The sequence below is a fragment of the Drosophila obscura genome, unplaced genomic scaffold, assembly GCF_018151105.1.
Source record: "Drosophila obscura isolate BZ-5 IFL unplaced genomic scaffold, ASM1815110v1 contig_1, whole genome shotgun sequence".
Taxonomy (NCBI): domain Eukaryota; kingdom Metazoa; phylum Arthropoda; class Insecta; order Diptera; family Drosophilidae; genus Drosophila; species Drosophila obscura.
In genome coordinates, this window is record NW_024542679.1 from 1,571,611 (window position 1) to 1,593,812 (window position 22,202).

Genomic DNA, 22,202 nt, shown 5'->3' on the forward strand with positions numbered 1-22,202 from the left:
TTTCTCACTATTGCCACCACACACACAAGCACGTGCAGACATAGCTAAAACTTCCCCCAAAAATAGCGGTAAATACGAAAAAGTATGCTTCACCAGAATCCCATAACTCAAACGAATGGAAGCCATCATTTATAATAAATTGTATGGACTTGAAAACCGAACAAATGGGAAGATAACGAAAGCAAATTGCAGATAATATAAAAAAGGAATTATTTAAGAAAAAAAGAATTAGAACAATTCCCTGTCAAATTTATTTGTGAGACTTCGAAGTAGAAAACGTATCTGTGACGGATAACTGAGACCTTAGTGCAGGATATATTTCTTGTTCGGCATGGGCAGGCTACATTTTTAGTGCGCACAAATTGGAGACTACAAGTTTCTGTCCTGAGTATAGCCCGTGCTTCAAATAAACTCCAGTTTCCGTTCGTTTACGTATAACATTTTATATTTTCGCTAAATTACCTAATTCTATGCAATTTCTTAGCCTAGGGGATGACCTTATTTCACAATTGTTTAAATAATTGAGTATTTTTTAATCAGTGGCTTGGTTAAATGCATTCCATAAATATAATAAATAATAAATATAGCTAGGCATCAAGCAGATGATCTAGACGAGACGAGCAGCCGAGCAGGTGGCCGCCGAAGGAGCGCTTTGTGGTTCCGCTGAAATGCCATTGCTGATATCCACTAGACCCATGGCCCCAACCGAGGCGCTGGCCAGCACTCGCTTGTAGTTGCTGCTGCATTGGGAGTCCGCCACGGAGCGGCCGTCACCCTCGTCGCGACGACACAGCTCTGCCGCAAAGGGTGCCCCCGCGTTGCCCGTGTGAATTTCCATGCGTCTCTCCAGAATGTCCGCTGTGGTTAGCTCGCTGGCCTGCACCATACTGCTGGCGGGGACATTGCTCAGCCAGGGCTTGAGGCTGCTCTTCTTCTGAATGGTGGCAGCCTTGCAGCGGCAGATGACATCCGCATGCTCGCCGCAAATGGGGCAGGTGGCACGGTCCACGGCGGTAATGGCATTGGATGTGCCCTCCACCTCGCTGCTTCCGCCTACCACAGTGGGCATGGTGGCCCCCGAAGAGCTGCCACTCAGCTCCAGTTCGTTGACCGCATCCACTAGTGTTTTCAGGCCTGCAGAGGACTGGGGACAGCCCTCGCCCATGACGTTGCCCTCTTGCTCCTCATAGTTGGGGCTGAGCAACAGCTTGGAGAGCGGCGGGGCCAGTCCCAGGCCCAGATTGCGCTCATGATACAGCTCAGAGATGCTGGGTGTCAGCTCGCGGTTCATGTGCCTCATCATGCTCTCCTGCAGGCACTTGGAGCTCGTCTTGGCCGCCGTCGGAATCTCCTCCGGCTTGGGCTCGCTCAGCAGCAGTTCGGTGTCCGTTTGGGAGAAGTACAGGCTCGCCGGATTGAACACCACACTGGAGACCTCTTCCTCTTCGGGTAGGGCCAAGGGTTTCCGGCTGGCCGCTGCTCCAGTTCCCATGGCATTGCCACCGGGCGCACTCAGCTCCGTGCGCACACTCAGCCGATCCATGAACAGGGCATGCTCCTTGTTGACCCGTGCCGCCAGCGAACTCTGGGCACTGCCCAGCTTGATTTTGGGCTTGCTGCGTCCCCCGAGGCCCACACCCAAATTATGATAGGCCGGCGGCCGTGGCGGGGGCAAAGGTGGCTGCTGCTGTGGCATTGCAACACCGGCACCGCGTCGCAGCACTGTCGCATGTCCGGATCCCTCCCAGTCTGTGGTGCTGCTGGCTGAGCTGGAGCTGTCCGGCCGTCTGCTGTTCACGCTGCTTCCGACCATTCCGGCGGATGCAGGCACCGCCGCAGTTGTGGGCTGCGAGTAGAGACTCCTGATGCGTGTCTGGTGGGCGAGGGCCAGCGTCAGACTGGGATCTGTGACAGGTGGACTGGGTGTAAAGGCGGCATCGCTCTCGCCGCCACCGCCTGGCCGTGAGACCCGGACAGGGGCACGCATACTGGCATAGCCGAGACGCGAATTGGCCAGTCCCAGGCCCGGTTGTGTGGCATAGCCATCGGACAGCGAATGCTCGCTGTCGGTGGTGTTGGCCAGGCTGGAATCCAAGCCACCTCCAACTCCGCCTCCAGCTCCTACAGTCACCTCTGTGCGTCCGCCATCTGGTTCCCCGCGACGCCGCACATACGAGATGAAGGCACTGCGCGGATGCAATGGCAGCGGCGCTTTGCCAGAGCTCACAGAGGGCGTGCTGCTGGCCGTGGGCTTTACCGGAGTGATGGCATCCATTTCCGTCTCAGCCAGCGATTCACAACTGCTGCTCTGCGCCGAATCCATGTCCATGCCCATGCCCATGCCCATGCCCAGATTCTTGGGTGCCTCGCGAGTGTCTGGCAGAGAGGAATATAAGCAGCTTAGTACGAGGACTACCCCAGAAGAATTACTGTGTAGAAACTCACCAAACAAGGCCAAAAGTGCCTGTAGAACAAACTGGCAGTGGCGACGATTCGCCTGCTTGCCCGTTCGGAGGATCACTTGGTCTGCCCCCACCTCGGTCAGATCGAAGCCCACGGAGGCGAGCAGCTCGTGGCAGCCTGCCACACGCCACAGGCGCACACTCAACGGCATCTCAATGCAGCAGGCCTCCTCCTGCTGCTTGATGGCACCCACAGCTGCCGCCACACTGGATGCGACGGCGGGCGGGAACTGGGCCAGAATGTTCCGGATGACGGCAATGATGTCGTCCGCATGCTCGGCACTGTTCACGTGGACCAGCTTGGCCAGCGCCTGCAGCGTGGCGGGCGTCAGAGCCAGCAGTGCCTGCAGACTGGCCGAGCACTGGGAGAGACGCTCCTCGGGATCTGCCTGCGGGAAGAACACGCTCGAGGGTATGCCATTGGCGGCAGGCTCGAAGCGGAATCCGACAGCCATCAGCAGATCCTTCCAGCCGGCCACGGGACCCGCCTTGTTCTCAATGCTCTGCTGCGTCGTGTACATGGCATTCTTCTGACCCCGATGGATCCGCTGCAGACTCTTCTCCACCAGATGCAGGCACACCCGCAGGGCATCCCGACAACGCTCTGGCGTGCGCAACAGCTCGCACAGGGCATGCCCCAGCGCCACTTTGTTGGACAGCCTCACATTGCTGCCGACCAGCAGGAATCCCGCCCAGTTGGCCGGATGGGCAAAGTGTTTTGTGTGCTGCACCGTTTGCATGGCCTCCGCTAGGGCGCTGCCAAAGAGAAGGAGACAGAGAGAGAGAGAGAGAGGATTAACTTGATATCCCTAATAATAAAAACAAATCTCTTACCGTGCAGCTCGTGCGCCCTGCAACAGAGCCGAGTAGAAGGCACGCAGCAGAATCTTGGCCGCCGTCTCCGGCACAGGCCACAGCGATATGAGCACGGCACCCGCACCGGCCATCAGCCAGCCGCCAGCCAGATGGGCCACTCCGGCGCCCGTGATGGGCTCCACCGAGTGGTAAGAGCTGAGCACCACCAGACGGGCACTGAGGCGCAGCTGTCGCAGTTCTCCGGCGGCCAATGTGAAGTCCGAGAGTTGTGGCTCGTGCGGCTCCTTCTGCTGCTGCTGCTCGGCGGTGACCACATCGCCAGGACTAAGGACGACGGCGCCCAGTTGCCAGCTTAGATTCGCTGCAAAGTGTATGCATTCGGCGGAGGGCAGCTCTGCCAGAACAGACTCCTTGGTGGCATTGGAGCCGGCCAGGGCGGTGGCCTGAAGCATGTCCGCCACCATGGCGGCCTCTTGCAGCGCTGCCGGCGACTCGGCGCCTGCCCAGCCCCAGCGTTCGGCGAGACTGCCGGGTACACGGGGACCTCCCACCACCAGAGCCTTGGGGGGGCGGGCCCGATCCCGCCGCGCCTTGGGTCGACTGCGCAGCGACTGCAGCGAGGGAGCGGTGAGAATGGCACAGCGCTCCGACAGATACTCCCCGTCCTCGCCGGCCGCCCTCAGGATGGCAAAGGGCACCAGATACAGAGAGCTGTCCAGCACGAGGATTAGCTCACGTCTGCCCTGGCGCGAGAGATTGGCCGAGGGCAGGAGGTCGTCGAAGGGGGCCAGCAGCAGGTTGTAGAGGGTGTGCAGGCAGGAGGGTCCTCGCCAGGCGGGCACAGGCGGCGCACGACGCGAACTGCGGCTGCCCACGGAGCGGGTGGAGCCCTGCAGACTGGCCACCGAGCCCCCAACGGAGCCCAGCGAGAACAGCGAGCTCAACGAGTAGTTGGATGAGTTGAGCAGCTGATTGCGGCTGACCATGCGCAGAAAGCCGCCTCCTCCGGCTCCTGCTCCGGGCAGATCCTCCAGAAGCTGCTCGGTGCTGGCCCGCCAGCCGCTGCCGTCGCCCTCGTGCAGCAGACTTTGCGAGTTTACGCCCAGATTATCCCGCACCATGTTCACATACCGCTCGAGCAGACCATCGCCCTGCGGCTGCTCCCGCCCCTCCTCCTCATCGTCCTCGTCCTCCAGCTCCAGCTCCTCCTCCTCGCTGAGGGACAGTGGCAGCTGAAGAGTCTTGGCATCGATGCGGGCGGAATGGAAGCGCACAATTCCCGTCTGGGGATGCAGCAGCCAGGCAAACAGCTGCTCCCCGGCCAGACTGTAGTAAAGCACGGGCATCCGTCCGCGGTTCACCGTATCCTGGATGGCCTCGCTGTCCGCCAGCGGCGCCTTGTTGCTCTCACTGCCCACAGCATCGGCGCCGCCCCGAGCCTTGCACCGTTCGGCGGCCACCAGGGCCTCCTCGTTGCGCTGCAGTGCGACCAGCAGCTGTTGCAGCAAATGGTAGCAGTTCGTCTGCAGATCGTAGAGGGCCAGACGCGTCTCCGGGCTGCGTTGCTCGTGACGCACGGCCTCAAGCAGCTGGGCGGCAGTCTCCAGTTGAAGGCGAGCGCCCTCGGCATCGCCAGAGGAGCGAAGTGCAAGACCTGCGAAAAGAGAGATTTCATTAATGAATTGTGCAAAGTGCAAAGATTGATGCCCAAAATAGAGCTCGCAAAACGTTTTTTATCTGATCTGAGTACTGGACTGGGACTCACCCAATTGATGTCTTATCTTGGCCTCCTCCTCCGACTTGCCAATGGACTGAGCGCTCGTCAATCCCTGCCGCAGATACTCCACGGCCTGTGGGTGCTGCTCCAGCTGATGGTGGACGCGTCCAAGCGCCAGGCAGGCCGTTGCCTTGCCCAGACGATCCGCGCTGAGCTCCAACTGGCGATCGTAGCACTTGAGGGCCTCCGCCTGCTGGCCGAGGGACTCGTGCACGGCCCCCAAATTGCCGAGGGCTCGAGCCTGCAACGAGGGAGCTGCCAGGTCCGTGCATATCTGAAGATCCTGTCGGTGCAACTCCAGGGCCTCCGAATGCTGGCCCATCCGCTGCTGCACCTGGCCGAGGGCGCACATGGCATCCGATTCGAGGGCGCGATCCTGAAGCCCTTGCGCCAGCTCCCGCTGATGTTCGAGGCAGTTCAGGGCCTGAGTGTGATTCCCCAAAGCGGCATGGACATGGCCCAGATCCCCGTAGGCCAGCGCCTTGATCTCGGCACTGTGCAGCTCGTGGGCCACCACCAGACGCTTCTCCAGGCACACCAAGGCCGCCGGCAGCTGGCCCAGTGAGCGTCTGGCCTGTCCCAATCCTCGATAGGCACGCTCCTGATCCCGATGGCTGGCCAGCCCCAGCGCCAGCTGCAGCTGTCGCTCGTGGCACTTGAGCGCCTCCTCGTAGTCACCGAGCGCCGCATAGCAGTCGCCCAGATGACCCAGAGCACGCGCCCGATCCGCCTGCGTGGATGGCAAGGAGACACGCTCGAGGGTGCCCAACTGCGCCTCCAGACACCCAATGGCCGCCTCGTAGTGGGCCATATTGAGACGCGCTATGCCCAGGTTTCCGTGGGCCTGTGCCTCCACTGCCGCGTCGCGCTGCTCCTGCGCCCGTTCCAGCTGCTCCTGGTAGTACTTGACGGCATTCGTCCAGCTGCAAAGGGCCATGTGCACGGCCCCCAGGTGCCCATGGGCGCGACACTCTCCCGCGAGGTCGCACAGCTCCTGGCGCAGTGTCAGCTCCTGGGTGTGATGTCCCAGCGCCTTGTCCCAGCGCCGCATCAGACGATGGGCCAGTCCGAGTGCCCCGCAAGCAGCGGCCTCCATGGAACGGTCGCCCGCTGCCCGGGCCAATGCCAGCTGCCGTTGATACAGTTTGATGGCCTCCTCGTGGGATCCGGTGCGTATGAGGATGTCGCCGATGTTGCCCAGGGCCCGGAACTTTGCTGGCAGCTGGTTGGTGGCATGTGCCACGGCCAGGAACAGTTGCTGGCACTCGAGTGCGGCGGCAGTGTGTCCCAGCGCCAGATGCGCGAGCCCCAGATTGCAGTAGGCTCTGCCCATGTTCGGTCGATGCTGGGCATCCTTGGCGAGCGCCAGATCCTGGTCGTAGTAGCGCACCGCTGCCCGGTAGTTGCCCAGCGAGAAGTGCGCGTAGCCCAGCAGATGGCACGCCTTTCCCTCGGCAGCCACGTCGCCCAGCTCCTGGGCGAGCATCAGGTAGCTCTCGTAGTGGGGCACCGCCTCCTCGTACTCCTGCCGCCCGCTGAGGCAGTTGCCCAGGTTCAGCAGCGCACACGCCTCCCCGGCCGTGTCCTTGAGGGATCTGGCCGTGGAAAGGTGCGCCCGGTAGTGGGTGAGGGCCGCATCGTGGGCGCCCAGTGCTTGGTAGGCCACCGCCAGATTCCCGTGCGTGGCCGCCTCTGCGCTGCGATCGTGCACCGCCTGATTGATGGCCAGCTCCTGTTTGTGGTACTTCACCGCCGCCTCGTAGGATCCGGCCATGTGGGCCATGCGTGCCATGTTCCCGTACGCCCTGCCCATGCCCGTGCGATCGCCCAGCGAGCGGGCTATGCCCAGATGCGCCTGATGCAGCTTCTGCGCCGCATCGTGCGATCCCAGCAGCTGATAGACGATGCCCAGATTCGAGCAGGCTCTGCCCTCGCCCAGCTTGTCCCTGGCAGCCAGGGCCATGGCCAGTTGCCGTTCGTGCCAGCGTTTCGAGGCATTCGCATCGCCGGCACAGCGTGCCGCATGCCCCAAGCCCGCATACGCGGCCGCCTCCATGGACCGATCGCCGAGTGCCTGGGCAATCCTCAGCACCTGCTCGTGGCAGGCGGCAGCTTGGGTGAACTGGCGCCGCTGGTGATGCGCAGAGCCCAGATTCGAGTACGCGCGCGCCTCCTCCACCTGGTCGTGCAGCTTGCGGGCCAGCCGCAGGTGCTGCGTGTGGCAGTCGAGCGCCGCCTCGCACTCGCTGAGCGCCAGATAGACGGCGCCCACGTTGCCAATCTCGCGGGCCTCCTGGAGGCGATCGCCGAGCTGCTTGAACAGCTGCACGCACTGCTTGTGGGAGGCCAGGGCGTTGGGGAAGTCCCCGCTGGCCGTGTACACGTGTCCCAGCGACGTGAGCGCCGAGGCGGCCGCCTGCGTGTCCTTGCACTTCATGGCCAGCACCAGTTGGTAGCGATGCGCCGTCAGCGCCTCCTTGTAGGCGCCCTGGCTGAAGTAGGCGGAGCCGAGATTTCCGTGTGCTCGACACTCGCCGGCCGTGTCGCCCAGGGACTTGGCCACCGCCAGATCCTGCTGCATGTAGCCAATGGCCTGGTCCAGCTGATTCAGTGCCCAGTGGGCGGAGCTGAGGGCACTGAAAACGGATCCGCGCAGCTTCAGCGAGCAGCTGCCGATGCGGAGAGCAGCCTCCAGCACCGCCACCGCTGCCTGATACTGCGCGGCCTGCAGCAGCTCCTGCCCCACCACCGAACTGACCACAAACGGCGACTCCTGCAGCTGCATCGTCCGCAGTTGCTGCAACGTCGGGTCCAAGGCTGTTCGCAGGGGACTCTTCAGCGAAGCCTCCACCAGGCCGCCCATCAGCTGCTTGTTCGTTGGCTCCTGGGCCAGGCCCGCGGCAAAGGATGCCAAAGCCTCGCCGTAGCGGCCCAAGCACTGCAGTGCCACGCCCTGTCGGAAGTACGCCTTCGGCCACTGGGGACACAGCTCGCGCGCCTGCGTGGCATCCTGCAGGGCGGCCGCAAACTGTCCCTGCTTGAGCAGCGCCGCCGATCTGTTGCTGTAGAGGATGTGGTTGCCAGGATCCAGCTGCAGGGCGTCCGTGTAGAGCAGCACCGCGGTGGCAAAGTCTCCGTTCTGGCAGGCGGCGTTCGATTGGCGCACCTTCTCCAGGAAGAGGGCGCGGTTGGCGGCAGGCAGCTCCGGATTACATTCCGGTTCGTTCTATGGCGCAAGAGAGAGAGAGAGAGAGAGAGAGAGAGCGTGAGAGAGGGTTAAGGATAAGCGGTGGATCAGAGTTAGCATTGATTATGGCCAAATTGCTGGCATGAGCATTCCCTGCCGCGACTGCGACTGCCTCTAAGTAGAGCAATAAACACAACTGTACAGTGGGCATGGAGGGGAGTATGGAGCGGGGGGGGGCAGAGACTCGAGTCATTGGAAAGCTGCACAGTGGGTCAAAGTGGCAGGTGCCAGAGTCAAATTCAATGGTCGGTAGCCTCAAGGCTCAAAATGAAATAAAAAATTTAATAAGAACAAAAAAATAGGTACAGATTCAAAAGAAGAGATGCAAATTCATATAGAAAAAACAAATTGAATTTAATTAATTTAAATAATAATAATTTAAATAATTAAAAAAAAAAAGTATTTCTCTTTGAACTTTAATCCTATCTTTACAAAATTCAAGGCTAACTCTGTGTCTTCCTTTCTGCCATCCAGAAAAGTATCCCCCCCAAGGATCTCCTGCGCTATTCGGGAACCCTGCCCCACTGTGCGGTCGTCATTGGGTTGTAATTATGTTAAATGCCGACGCACCAGCCTCGGCTTCAGCTTCAGCCTCAGCTCCATCTCCAGCTCCAACTGCGGCTCCAAGCCTTCGTGGCGGCGTGGCGTGGTGCTCAGGTATGCGGCCACCGAGTCACGTTTACCGGCCAACTGCTGTTCGCTCCCAGCTCCCAGCTCCCGATCCTGTTCGCCTGTCCCTCCCCGCTCTGCCTGCCACCCGCCGCCGCTCATCAAATGCGGAAGCAATTCCACGAATTCGTGGCCCAAGAACTGAGCCACGACTGGCAGCAGCAGTTGGTCTGGGGCAGGGGCAACAGCAGCAGTCGAATCAGTAGCAGAGCGCGAAGAGGAAAAAGTGTCGGAGTGCTAGAGTTGAGGCCTTATTTGGCATAAGCCACCAATGGCTGTGGTCACGGCCACGGCCACGGCCACGGCCTGGACGAGAGACCAAGACAAGACGAGAGACCCCGACAACGACGTAGAATTTTTTACATATTTTTTGAAGCAATTAAATGCAATGAGTATGCAAATGCATTAGCCCGCTCCCGCTCCGAAACGGTACGAGACGAGGCCATGGTCATGGCCAGGTCCATGGCCAGGTCCAGGTCCCGCTGTGGCTTCCTAGAAAACGTGCCCCGACAAGTGTCGATGTGGATGCCCCATGCCCCATGCCCCATGCCCAGGTCCGTCGCTTGCCGCGCCTGTCGCTGGCGGGGCGTGAGTTACGGATAACGTGCTTAGATTGGCCTTCTGGCCACTCTCGGACCGACCGCTGCACGGTCTCCGCCAGGCGTATAAATCAGGCAGCAACAAAGTATCTGACAGATGCAGAACGCAATTTTCGTTTTATGCAGCTTATAAGAGCCAAGCCGAGACTTCAGCTCAGACTTCAGCTCCAGCTGCAGCGATAAGCCACAAATGAAGAGGGCGTTACCACACAAAAGAACCCCAAAACTCTCCTTCTTTGCGAAATGTAGACGATTTCCCTTGCTGCTCTTCCGCGCCAGCGTTGGCGGTGCTAGGCGGCTGAGCAGAGATCTCACAGAGAAGATTGTGCTGGTCAAAGTCAAAGTCAAAGTCAAATAAACACGCACAGAACATGCCCTCGAAACGGCGGAAGGGAGCCCCCGCCCCCGCCGCCGCCTCCACTGCATTCTCTAGACTCTAGAGTATTAGCAGATGTTATCATTTACCGACTAAAATAATAATAATACTAATAATATTAATAGCAGTCAGATCCGAGAAGAATGTAGAAGGAAAGGTGCACAAAATGCGATCAGCCAAGGCAGCGACCGGATAAGCTTTGGTTGGGGGGGATAAACTCCCTTCGAACTGTGGGAATCAGTTCCGACTGTCTGGACATGACATGGTCTCCTCTCCTCTCCTCTCTTCTCTTTCCTTTTCTCTCTTTCTAGTGCAGTGGCTGTGAAAAGCTTTCCAAAATCTCAAAGTCTCCTTTCTATTCTTCGAAATTCCGCCAACAAAATGTATCCGTTCTTATACCCTTCAAGGAGGAGCATTGTAGCCTGGGAGACATAACTCTGATGTACATTTAGCTGCCTTCAACCTTATGCAGAAGAAGGAGGGTCCCATCGGATTTCACAAGTTGTGGATCGATATATATGTACATATGTATGTATCTGTAAATAATCCCAACATTATCCAAAAAGTGCATCTGCAGTTTCGACTTATCCCTCGTTTCTTTCTCGATTCTGTTGCCCATTCGCTTCGCCTCTGCGTTCCTCGCGCCATGCTGTATGTCAATTTAGGAATTGGCGCCCAAATGGCACATAGAGAAGTCATGTAAAATGATACGCTTGCTATCTCGCTTTAACAATTCCAGCTAAATTGGAAGCAGCAGTCGCGCAGTCGCAGCAGCAGCAGCAGCAGCATCCAACAGCAGTTTAGAAAATAGTCAAAGCCGGACAAGAATTTTATGCAATGAGAAAGGGAGAAAAAGAGGAGGCAGGCAGCCACACAGAGAGAGATAGAGAGAGGAGCAATGGGAAGTGAGTCCAAAGAGGTATTCAGGAATGTAAGAGAAAAAACCTGCGATTTGAGAACTGGTCGGCTGTTTGTCGGTTGGCAGTTGTCCGCCCAACAGGCCAAAGCAAAAGCAAAAGAAAAAAAAACAGAAATAAAAAGAAAAAGAAAGAACGCCACAAAAAAGTGGCACCCATAGATGCATTCGGGCAGCAGTTGGGTTTCGCTTCGCTTCGAGTGGTTGTTGCCTGGAACCAAATGGAAGTCCATCTCATCCCATCTCCTCCTCTCTGTGTTTGTCTCTCTCTAGTGTGCGTGTGAGTGTGAGTGTGCCTGTGAGGCCCCCGAGGCTGGGCACTGGGGACTGACTGGTACTGGTACTGGACCCCGGGACCATCGATAAAGTTCGCCGCATTGGAATGCGAACAATTTCACGATTGCTTGTGGCGCACATTGGCATGTTTTGCGCTCAACTTGAGAATTTTGTTGCAATTTAACGCGTAATAAAATAATTAGCTGCGGGCGCTTGCTCTTCCTCTCAGGCTGACCACTTTTCTCATGTTCCTCTCTCTCTCTGTCTCTTCAGCTGTGTTTAGGAAAGCAGTCAATTCCCGTTGGAATAAGACAGAGCGTGTAGGTAAATGAGAGCAAGGTGACCTTGATTCTGAGTAAACTCTTCAAATAGAGAGCGATTTTTGACAATTAAGTTTCTTTCCCTTAGCAGCTTAGGGCTTAGCTGCTTCTCAGCCCTCAGGGGGGTGACTAATCCCTTGAAAAGGTGCATAAAATTAAGTCGCATATTTAGGCAACTTTTACCCCTTTTAATCCGCTTCTGCCTACACTACTGAATAGCAAGAGTTGTGACCTTTACACATGCGCTTTAATCGAATTAAGTCGCCCCCTTTTTGCTACGCTTCTGCTACGCCTACCCCCTGGATCCCGCCGCGGTTTCTGTTTAAGCATTTCCTATCGTCCGTCTAGCTGCCAAAGGGACACTCCACTCGAAATGCGGACGCAGACAGGGACAGCAGCCAGTCAAGACAGTCATTCAGCCAGGGAGCAGGGTAGGAGGGTTCCAGGGATCTGTCTTTGAGACATGCGCCTGAAACTTATCCAACATCGTTGACGTTGTCGTCTGTTCAGCCTCTTCTTCTTGTTCCTGTTGGTTGGGTTTTTGTTTTGTTTCTGTTCTTGTCCCTGACATGACAGCGCGGAATATGATGAAAGGGCCAGGAGCCCAGTGCCAGAGTCAGGGTCAGGACTGGGACTGAGACTGGCACTGGCACTGCCACTGGCACTGTAGGTTAGTGCAAGTCCAAAAATGTTTGGCGTTTTGGCATGCTTTATACCCTTACAAAAGGTACAATGGTACTACGAAATTAATACAGTGAAAATATACAAATTTTTGGCAACAAAATTCAAATTCCAGCTTAATGGATTTCCTACATGGCTCAGTAAAAATATCTATATTAAAATTGGACAACTGAATATGCCTCATGTGCAATCTGCAAGGGTACTTCCTCTTGTGATTATTACTCCTTCCCTTTCCTTCCCTTCCCTTTCACTGATCTGCTTTGCTCGGCTTTTGTTTAATTTGGGGCTGCTAGTTTTTGTTGTTGTTGTTGTTTGTGGCTAAGCCCTTTTGTAGTTCTGCCGCTGTTGAGTTAATCAGCATTGAAATCATTTTGCCATCATTTTGATTATTGCCTGATTGTTTCTGCTTTCCTGTTTTTGTTGTTGTGCGATTTCTTTTCTTTGCCATCTTTTCTGCTTCTGCTTGAGTTTAAATTTGGAGAGCGGCGTCGTAATGCCTGATTAAGTTCTATACACATACATATGTACATATACATATGTATTTGAAGGCCATAAATAATTGTCATGGTGTTTGAACTGCAAACTGGAATTACATATGTATGTATGTATGTACATGGCGAAACATGTTTGTGCGTGTCGACTGGCAGAGAGAGAAAGGTATAATATACTAGCACTAAATACAGGGCGTACGGTTTCTGCCACATAATAATGATGTATGTATGTATGTTTGTATATTTGAATACCCTTTTCCACTTACCTCGGAGAAATCCCGCTGCGACATCTTATTTAAAAGCTGCTCGCCAGCGACGGCAATTTTGGCATTGTTCTCACTGTTATTGCTATTGGCATGATGATTATTTGCATTAAAGTTTAATGGCAAATTTATAAGATTCTCATAATTCGTCATTTGTATGCCACAAGAAGAAGAATCATACCATCAAAAAGCGCCTTCGTTCTGCAACAAAAGAAAACAAGAGAGCAGCGGAGAGAGAGATTATGTTTACGTATAGACACAGCCGGGTCAGAGCGAGATGGAGAGGGAGAGTGAGGTGGAAGAGAGAATGATGGCGGGAATGTAAAAGCAAAAACAAAAGCTCCCAGCCCCCAAAGACGACTGACAATGAGGGCTTTCAAATGCCAAAAGAATTCTAGGGAAAAACAACACTGAGAAAAAAAATCACTGCTAAGACGGAATTCCATATCGTATATATTACAAGTTCGGCATATTACGACACAGATAAACGAATAAAATAAAATTACACTTAGAAATTAAGTCGGAATTAAGGTATTAATGAATTCCACACACAAGAAAGCAACTTTTATTTTTCGTTAAAATATCTAAAAAGAAACTCTGACGTTTCAAATTTGTTTTTGGTGTTTTTTTTTCAGTGAAGGGACGAACGCCGACAACGACGCCTCTTATGCAAATATTGGCCCGATCCTCAGTCGCAGTCACATAAACTTGACAATTGAATGTGGCCATAAATTTGTGGAGCCCCCAGACGTCTCTCGTCTCTCTCTCCCCCCACTGCCCTGCCCTGCCTTGCCCTGTCCTGTCCTGTCACCGCGTAGCACTTTTCGCACAGTGGCCCGAGCTCAGTGGGAATTCTGTTTTGCGCGAACAGATTCTGATTGCGCCATTCACTTGCCAGCGGCGCCTGGCTATCATCGCCATCGTTGGGGATGGGACGCACCAGCCACGCCCCAACTCCCGCCCAGATGGACTTGTTATCATTTAATTGAGTTTGCGGTAGCTGCAAAACTCTTCTTAGAGAAAGTTCGCATCAGAAAACATTAACAGGCAGCAGGCAGCAGGCAACCACCAGCAGCAAATCGTAATTAAAAAACCCAAATTGGCCAAATCAATTAAATCTCGGCTTATAGCGGAAATTGGTAGCATCTGAGAGCCAAACCGACCCAAGCCAAACGGTTATTGTTGTTGTTCTTCTTGTTCTGTACATAGAAATGGCTTTTGTGTGGCTTTCCAAGGGGTCTTGGCTGCGGCTAGAAGCCATACATATATATGTATGTACGCGTACTCATACGTTAGCTGCTGGCTGGTCTTAATTGAAATGTTATGCCGCGCAATGACAAAAGACTTGAGTGACAGGCGGGGTTAACCGCAAACACCATTGCTCCATGAACTCTCTTCTCAAATGTTTTAAATGATTCTAATGAAGTTCCATTGGCTCCACACTGACCCATGGGATGCACGGGTAATGCACAAACAGAGCACAGCAATGGAATGCTAATGAGCGAGCCAATACACTAAAATATATCAATAGTGGACGAGTCCAAAGGGTACGCCCAATCTACATAAATGCATGAGGTTATAAGAACTCACGCCCTCTACTCCCGATTCGGGTGAAATGCTTCGCAGGCGCTTGGAATTCTAATGAGGAAGCCACACAACAGTAAATATGCTGATACTAATGCTGTTCTCGCTGGCTCAAGAGAGCAATGCCTCCTGTACTTCATCGTATTCACCGTTTTGCACTGCTTGCCGATTGGTATTTGATCCGTTTTACAATTTTATTGAGTGGAAGAAACATTGGAAACGCGCATTGAACATACCAAATGGGAATTTGTTGTCGGCATTTATGATCATTTCTGTGATATTTTTATGATCCGTTTCGATGCACTCAGTGCCGGGGCAATTTTCAAATCAATGAGCATTAAAAAAAAATGCATAAACCGTAATGCATTCCACCTGGCTCGCTACCTCGCTCTCTGCCTTTCGGCTCTCCCTCTCTCTCTCTCTCTCTGTATCGCTGTCATAAAACGCTTATCAATTGCCTTGTCGCCTGTGTGGCGGCATTTTTAACAGTTTGCTTTTATTACTTTTATTGGTTATGTTTTCTTTCTTTCTTTTTCACTTTTTGCACTATTACCCGTGTTATTAGTTTCTGCGTCTGCGTCTGCTTATTGTTGCTGCTGCCTGCCTGCTGCTGTTTGGCTTTTAACGATTATGAAGCCAGGTTTCATGGATCCAAATGAGCTAATTTAGATGCCTTGATGGTTTTATAATTGTACTTGCACGCCGTCGTTTTTATGGCAGCTCTTTTTATGTCTGTCTGTCTGTTTGTCTTTCTGTGTGTGAGCACAGCAGCCGCGCGGCAATGACAGAAGGGAAGGCAAAAGATTGAGTTTTTTTTTTTCCTTTCCATGGGCAGTTTTGCACTGATTTTTGCTATGGAATGAAGTCATATGGGAAATGTTTTGGCTGTGTTACATATATCAAATCAAAGATTACGCGTTTTTTTTTGTTTTTACTTTTTGCAAGTTCGTGTCCCAAGTCTTTTGTATTTCTTTGGAATTTTCTTAGAAATTAAGTCATATCGCGGTAATGGTAGGGCTATTTTATACAACATTAGTTCAAAGATTATCGAATGTCTCTCTTTTTCAGCATTTTTTTTTTTTTTGTTTTTTTTTGTAAATTTGAAAGTTTGTGTCCCAAGTCTTTTATATTTCCATAGGAAATAATTTCTAAATAATTTTCTTTGTATATTTTGGTGGGGTTTTTCAGCGTAGAGTTGCAAATATTTTCAATTCCTTGAATTCCTCCGATCCTTGTCTCTCAGTGCATTTTATTTCTGTGTATTGTGTGGAAAAGTCAACAACTACAGCGACAACAGGGGCAACACCAAGAAGCAAGCCAAAACATGAACGAGAACCACTTTGAATTCCTTTTGTCAGGTCATTAGCGTTAACTAAAGTTTTGCCTTAAAGTTAGACTCCTTTTGAATGGCCACAGTACCCCCATGTTGCCCCCTGCCCTTCCCATCCCATCCCACCCGACACTCCATTCCACTCCACTGCTCCACTGTCACAATAACAAAGTGTTGCAACATTGTTGCATTTGGGGCTACGTTGGCGGTCGTTTAACGAGCACAAAACCCAGCCCTGGGCACCACCAGCCACGGCAGCAACACAATGCAGGAGGGAGGACGTGCAACATCAACCAACAAAAAAGAGAGAAGAAAAAAAAAGGAAAACATGATCATCCATGGGGACCCATCCAGGGACGAGGTGTACACGCTGGTTCTTTATTACAACTTCTATAAATGATTTCCGCTATTAAAATGAAACACTTTTGCATAATTTTTCACTTAGAAAGGACAACAGGCCACAGAGCCAAAGAGCCACAGTCCCAGGCACCAAGCAGTGAGGGGGGCAGAGGCAGAAGAAATTCCTCACGCTTTATAAGGCCCGCCAGGTATGCCCGAAAATTCCACACACCACAAACGCCTACCCAGCCACAGACATGGACATGTCCAGACTCGGGAACCCTCTGCTCTACCCTCAGTACGAGCATGTGGGCATCCATACAGAAACTTCGTTCCTCGTCATCGTCATCGTCAACGTCTTCTTCGTTCGGGTTTTGATAATGCGCCTCCGCCTACTTTTCCATCTCCCTCTCCATCTCGTAACCTGTTGAAATGTGTGACAAATTGGGCGTAAAGAGTGCCTCATCCTCATCCCTACTCTCCTCTCCCCCCAGCTCCTGCTCCTGCTCAACTTCACGTTCTGATTTTATTCCTACCACCATAACCCCTGGCCATGCAACGACGTGGGCGTGACAACAGCGATTTTGGTACCGATTTTTTGGTGTCTTTCCTCTTGGCCCGAAAAAGCAAATTTTTGGAGCGCGGTCTCCGTACAAAAATTGAGTCATAAATTTGATGCTTATTAAACTGTAAGCCTGAAGTTCATTCCAGTGCGGAGCAGATGCGATGTATAAAGGGTGCTTAAGTTCTCAGATATATGTCACGGAAAATTAGCTTTATTTTGTCTATAAAGATGAGGAAAGTCCATGGGGAAATCAATGAATTTAGAGACCATTTATTGCAACCCAAACTAAGCTTCGTTACTGCTTTAAATACTTCCGTCTACATTTTCCATAGACAAGCTGCTGCTGCTGCTGTGTTGATTTTTCCCAAGGTTTTCCTTCAGCCTCCCCCCTCCTCCAACACTTTTGCGACTTGTTAACTAACAAATCGGCAACAAAATTAATCACACAAATACGAAATGTGTTGCGTTTTATATGAGGTGTTTCGGTTTTTTGTTGTTTTTTTGGTTTTTTATGGCCTAAACTGGCAGCTTGTACAATTTCGTGAAAACTCATTAAAATAGTTTGCTGCTGCTGCTGTTGCTGGTGGTTGGGAAAAACATTAAACTATTTCCCAGTAGCCACGAACATGAAAACAGCATGGAATGGAAAAAGGAAACAAGGCGAACGAACGGTTCGGCGATCGAAGGAGAGAGACATGGACATGGATGTAGACAAAACGAAAAGCAATTTTAATGAAGCCAGAGTTGGAGGCCAGGCACTTGTTGTTGTTGCTCTGCTGCTGCTGATGCTGCTGCTGTAGCTTTTGTATCAGGCCGCATTGTTGCTGCCTTATAAGCGTGGCATGCATTTGTTGTCCGCAATGCTGCTGCGAGTGGCACGATGTAATTGACATCATTAGACTAAAGCGCAGCGAGACCGACTCTGACTCCGACTCCGAGTCCGAGTCGGGCCAAATGGAGCTCTAGAAAGTGGCAGCCATGCTGCAGCAACCACCGTTAGCCGGTTACCGTTCTATGGAGAGCGAGCGAGCAAACGACCCACCGCAGTGTGGTCTGGGGCCCCATTTAGGGTCAAATTATGCAAATTATTAAATGAAAATCAAATCTAATATAATTATTTTTATTGACCTGCAGAGACAGCGAGAACAGAGGGGGGTAGGGAGCTCCATGAGATTTGAATTTTTAATTTTCCCTTGTCACATAAATTTCTTGCTTAAGCATTTTTGGTCAAGACTTTTGGTTTGGGAACTTTTTTGGGTTCACTTCACCCACCTTACGACTACAACTACAACTACTCACCATGGATGGAATGCCGCTTGCAGACTGGAAAGTTCACCTTGTTCTTCTCTTTCTCTCTCTCTACTGTTGCTGTTGTTTTATCTGTTAATGCTGCTGGTTCTCTGATTTTCTCCTTTTTTTCCGTTGTTTTTGCTGGCTTCTTTTCTCCTTCTGCTCTTCTTGTTTCTCGTTTTGTTTTATCACAGACTGAAGAATTATTTTTAAATTAATTTAATTGGTGAAAATATGCGGAAAGAAAATGAGTGTCAACGAGAGTGAAGAGCGCGAGGCACGAGAGAGCGAAATAATTTAGAAAAGATGTTTCTCTTCTTCCGTTGCGGAATAGATACACATGTACATACATACATATGTATTTACAGCGTTATATGCACTGTAGACTTTTCAAATTCCTCAATTATTCATCCCGATCCCGATTAACTGTAATTCCTTTTCCCTAACCAGCCACGAATGCGGCCCTCACTTTGCACTTTTCACTCACTCTCTTTCACACTCTATCACGCACACACACACACACACTCATTAACGCACGAAAATATTTGTTGCCGTAATCCATTTGCAGTTTTTTGCGTTGCATAAAGTTATTAAAGTTATGCAGGCCGTTATGTTGTTTTACATTTGCTTTTGTTGTTCTTTGCATAAATTAAAAATTCATTTTTATGGCTTTTATGTGTCATTCTGTTTGGGAATTTATGTAGAATACAGACTGCTGCTGCTGCGGCCAACCAACAACAAGAAGCAACAGATGAAGCAGAAGAAGAAGCAGGCATGGGCCAGAGTCGCACTCACACACCTGAGACAAAACCACACACACTTACACACACACACTTACACATACGCGGGTCAAACAAGTCAAGCAACTTTATTTCATCTTTTTGCTGGAAGCGGCCAATCTTTGGATTGCCTTCCTTTGGTTTTTTCGTTGTTGTTTTCTACAACTTCTTGTTGTTGCTTTTGTTATTGGTGTAGCATTTACTGTGGAATGCACCAAAGCGAGAACGTTTTGGGGGAAAATTACGACAACTACAACCAGTGCGTCCGTCTCGGCCATTGAAATCGAAGTCCAATGTTGTTTGGCGAAAATGTGGAAAAGTAAATGGCCTCGATAACGAACCAAGGAAAAAAAAAGGAGCATCACAGAGGGATACACAGTGCATAAATTCCAGAGCTCGAAAAACGCCAACATATATCGAAGCTACCTTGCGGAGTTCAAAGGCCGTTGCCGAAATTTTCTCAGCTTTTGTATCGCATTTCTTTCTTTTCAAACTCACTTTACAAATTTGCCACAATTGCAGCAGCAGACACTGGACTGTAAGTTGTTTTTTTCGAAACCGAGATACCGCGTTTGATTCACTTCACGCGTGCGCACAACCTTTCGGTACCGTAATTTTTGAGTTTTTCCAGCAAAGCGGGATTTGAGTGGGTTTTTGCAAGTTACTTTAAGCCAGCATGGTATAACCAAATTAGGTAAGTTAAGAGTGACTTAAATTCCCTACCTAATGTAGGTATACCATGCTGGCTTAAATTAAATGAGAAATCGATAGGAATTACTGTTTTTTATTCGAATGCCATGTAGCGAAATTATTTAATTTTTGTTCAAATCATATTTTATAAGCAATATTTACCAGCTACTAGCTTGTAGTATCTTTATTACTAATACTAAAATGATACTACTAAATGACAAAATCGAGGAATTTAATTTCAAATCAATAACAAAAAATAACGAATAATGTGAACTAATTTAGTTTTTGTTAATCAGTAGTGCAGATACACTCCACCCAGTACCCATGCCCAACCAAAAAGCAAACTGCCTTCAATTATTTTAAGCAAATATATATTTCTTTATTTCGTAATAATCAAATTGAATAAACTATAAAAATGAGGACCTAGAATAAACTATAGAACCATACTTAACCAAATTGATTTGTACCTGAAACGTTGGGTCCAAGAATCGTCACATATATACATCACACTTATCATTCCCCATCACCTAGCGGTATGAAGGCAGGCAGTGCCCCTAACTTTGGTCGTCGACGGAAGCTAACTGGTTCCGTATCCATATCCGCGTACGTCTTCTCCTCCTCCACGGGCAGATCTTCTATGCTATCGCCATTTGGCTGGTCAACGGCAGAGGACTCGTCCTGGGTCGTCTGCTCGCCTTCGCACCTAAAGTAACGGGAACTACTGGGCTGCTCCGTGCTTGGGTTAGCAGTCGTCTGTGGAGTCTCCTGAATGCTGACAGATTTTCTCTTCGTCCTGGGCTTGGGCTTTATCAGCCGCTTTGAGGTTTGCTTGCAGAAGCGGCACTTGGCCAACTCGCAGGTGCCCTTGCGCTCCAGCTCGGGACAGGCAAACTCGTGACGCTTGTTGCACTTAAAGAAGCAAATGAGTTAATAGGATGATTGGCCGTTAGAGCAAGGCAACTTACCTCGGCAGCAAGCGAGCAATAGCCGCGCACAAAGTCAATACAGATCTCGGTATTGCGGCTGAGCTTCTTGTGCAGGTAGGGGCAGTCCTCGCGCACACAGACGCCTCGCAGATAGTAGCGGCAGACGGGCATCTTCTCCAGCGTAACATTGTGCGACAGCAGGCAGTCGGATTTGGTGCATTCGCCGCGCAGAAAGCTGAAAATGGTTAAGCAAAGTTATGTAAAGAAAGTTACCGCTGAACGCCCCCACGCGGAACAGCATCGGAGAGTCGCTCCTCGCACGGCTGTGGCACCAACCTTGGACAGATGGTGACCTGTCGCTTGTCGTGCAATTTTCGGCACTTTCCGCGACTGTGCGCCGCGCATTTACCGAGCTTCTGGTAAATGGCACACGGCACATTTGTCTTCACCAGCGACTTGTTGAGCAGCGTCAGACTGCGTTGCCTGGCGGTAATCAAGTGGGCGCGCGACACATGATTCGTGGTGCGTATGAACACGTTCTTGGTCTTGGCCGAGGCCACATAGGTCAGGCCACCGATATCGATGCGACGGAGAGTGGTCCTATTTCCATTTAGCTGGGCTGCACCACTGGCAGCTGTTGTTGATGACGATGCTGCCTCGATGGCAGCTGGCACTCTGGTTAGACGGCAGCCCGAGGGATCGATGATAAACTTGTTGCCGCTGACAAGCAGAGTGCGGCCGGACAATGTTCGCTTGACGGTCCTGGGTGTCGTACACTTGGCAACAGCTCCTGTTCGGGCATCCAGTTTGGTGAGCTTGTTCTTCGATATCTTCTTGTACATCACTCCATGTATGCTGACCATGCTCAGTGACTTGTTAACGCTGGCCTTAACCACTTGCGGCTTTGAGCTGATAGATGAGGAATAGATCGGCATGTGTACTGTGGCTGAGACGACTAAACATTGGGTCTAACCTCGGCTTTTTCGCTGTCTCCGCCTCGTTGGTACGCTGCAGGGCGTATTGGCCCACAAAGTCCCCCAGGGTGCGTCGCTTCTTAACCAGGGGCGTAAACGTTAGGGAAATGGCACGCACCAGCTTGTATTTTGTGCGCTTTGCAGGAGGTGCAGTCGTGGTTGTGGGCGTTGGCTTCACAGCTGGCTGGCGCACGATTTTCCGTTTGGATATGCTGACCAGAGGCGGCTGGGGCACAACAACAACAACGGGAGAGGGAACACGCAGCGGGGCAGCCTTAACGGGCGCCTTCCGCACTAGGCAAGTGCTGGCCTTACTTATGATCTTTGCCTGCGTCGTGCTGGCGGGAATATGTGGCGTCACCTCGGCGGCGGCCCTTTCTTGGTAGAACGGAACGCAGACCTGTTGCTGCATCTCCTGGATCCGCTCCTGACGGCGATACTCCTCGTACATAGCCTGCTGGCGTTGCAGGAAGTGCGGGTTTATATGGATGGCAGGCGGTAGCGGTGGCGGTGGCTGCGACTCTTGCTGTTGCAGGGGCTGAAACGGATGAGCAATTCGGCCTTGCAGAGCCATCTGAAAATTGGGATTAATATACACTTTGCGCGTTGCGGACGGCAGGATTTCCTCGGTGCTCAGGTGGGGCAACATTTTGCTATTCACTTATCGGTCGCTCCGTAATTGCAGTCTCTGTTAATCCTTTTAACAAACCAAATTAAACAAACGTCAAAAATATATATGGCATGCCTTTGTTACGTATTTTCGTTTCCTAGTGATGCCACTCGAACGATTGCACAAGAGTGCGATAGGCAATCGACCAGTTGGTATTTAAAT

At 51.6% G+C, this 22,202-nt stretch overlaps 2 protein-coding genes across 3 annotated transcripts; both read right to left on the minus strand.

Annotated features, from left to right (window-relative positions):
• Positions 1-423: 423 nt before the first annotated feature.
• LOC111069641 (tetratricopeptide repeat protein 28) lies at positions 424-19,420 on the minus strand. 2 transcript variants are annotated; one of them, XM_022359784.2, is made up of 7 exons: positions 19,279-19,420; positions 18,011-18,196; positions 12,897-13,094; positions 5,044-8,281; positions 3,297-4,932; positions 2,446-3,218; positions 424-2,376 (listed from the first exon to the last, which is right to left on the minus strand). In XM_022359784.2, the coding sequence occupies exons 3-7, from the start codon at positions 13,044-13,046 to the stop codon at positions 608-610; spliced, it is 7,566 nt and encodes a 2,521-aa protein (XP_022215476.2). In that variant the 5' UTR covers positions 13,047-13,094; positions 18,011-18,196; positions 19,279-19,420; the 3' UTR covers positions 424-607. The 2 variants fall into 2 exon arrangements, with proteins under 2 accessions (XP_022215476.2, XP_041449330.1); XM_041593396.1 differs by lacking the exon at positions 12,897-13,094.
• Positions 19,421-19,830: 410 nt separating this feature from the next.
• Positions 19,831-22,148, minus strand: LOC111069608 (zinc finger CCCH domain-containing protein 3). The gene is made up of 4 exons (XM_022359745.2): positions 21,370-22,148; positions 20,733-21,305; positions 20,436-20,631; positions 19,831-20,379 (listed from the first exon to the last, which is right to left on the minus strand). The coding sequence occupies exons 1-4, from the start codon at positions 22,017-22,019 to the stop codon at positions 19,984-19,986; spliced, it is 1,815 nt and encodes a 604-aa protein (XP_022215437.2). The 5' UTR covers positions 22,020-22,148; the 3' UTR covers positions 19,831-19,983.
• Positions 22,149-22,202: the final 54 nt, after the last annotated feature.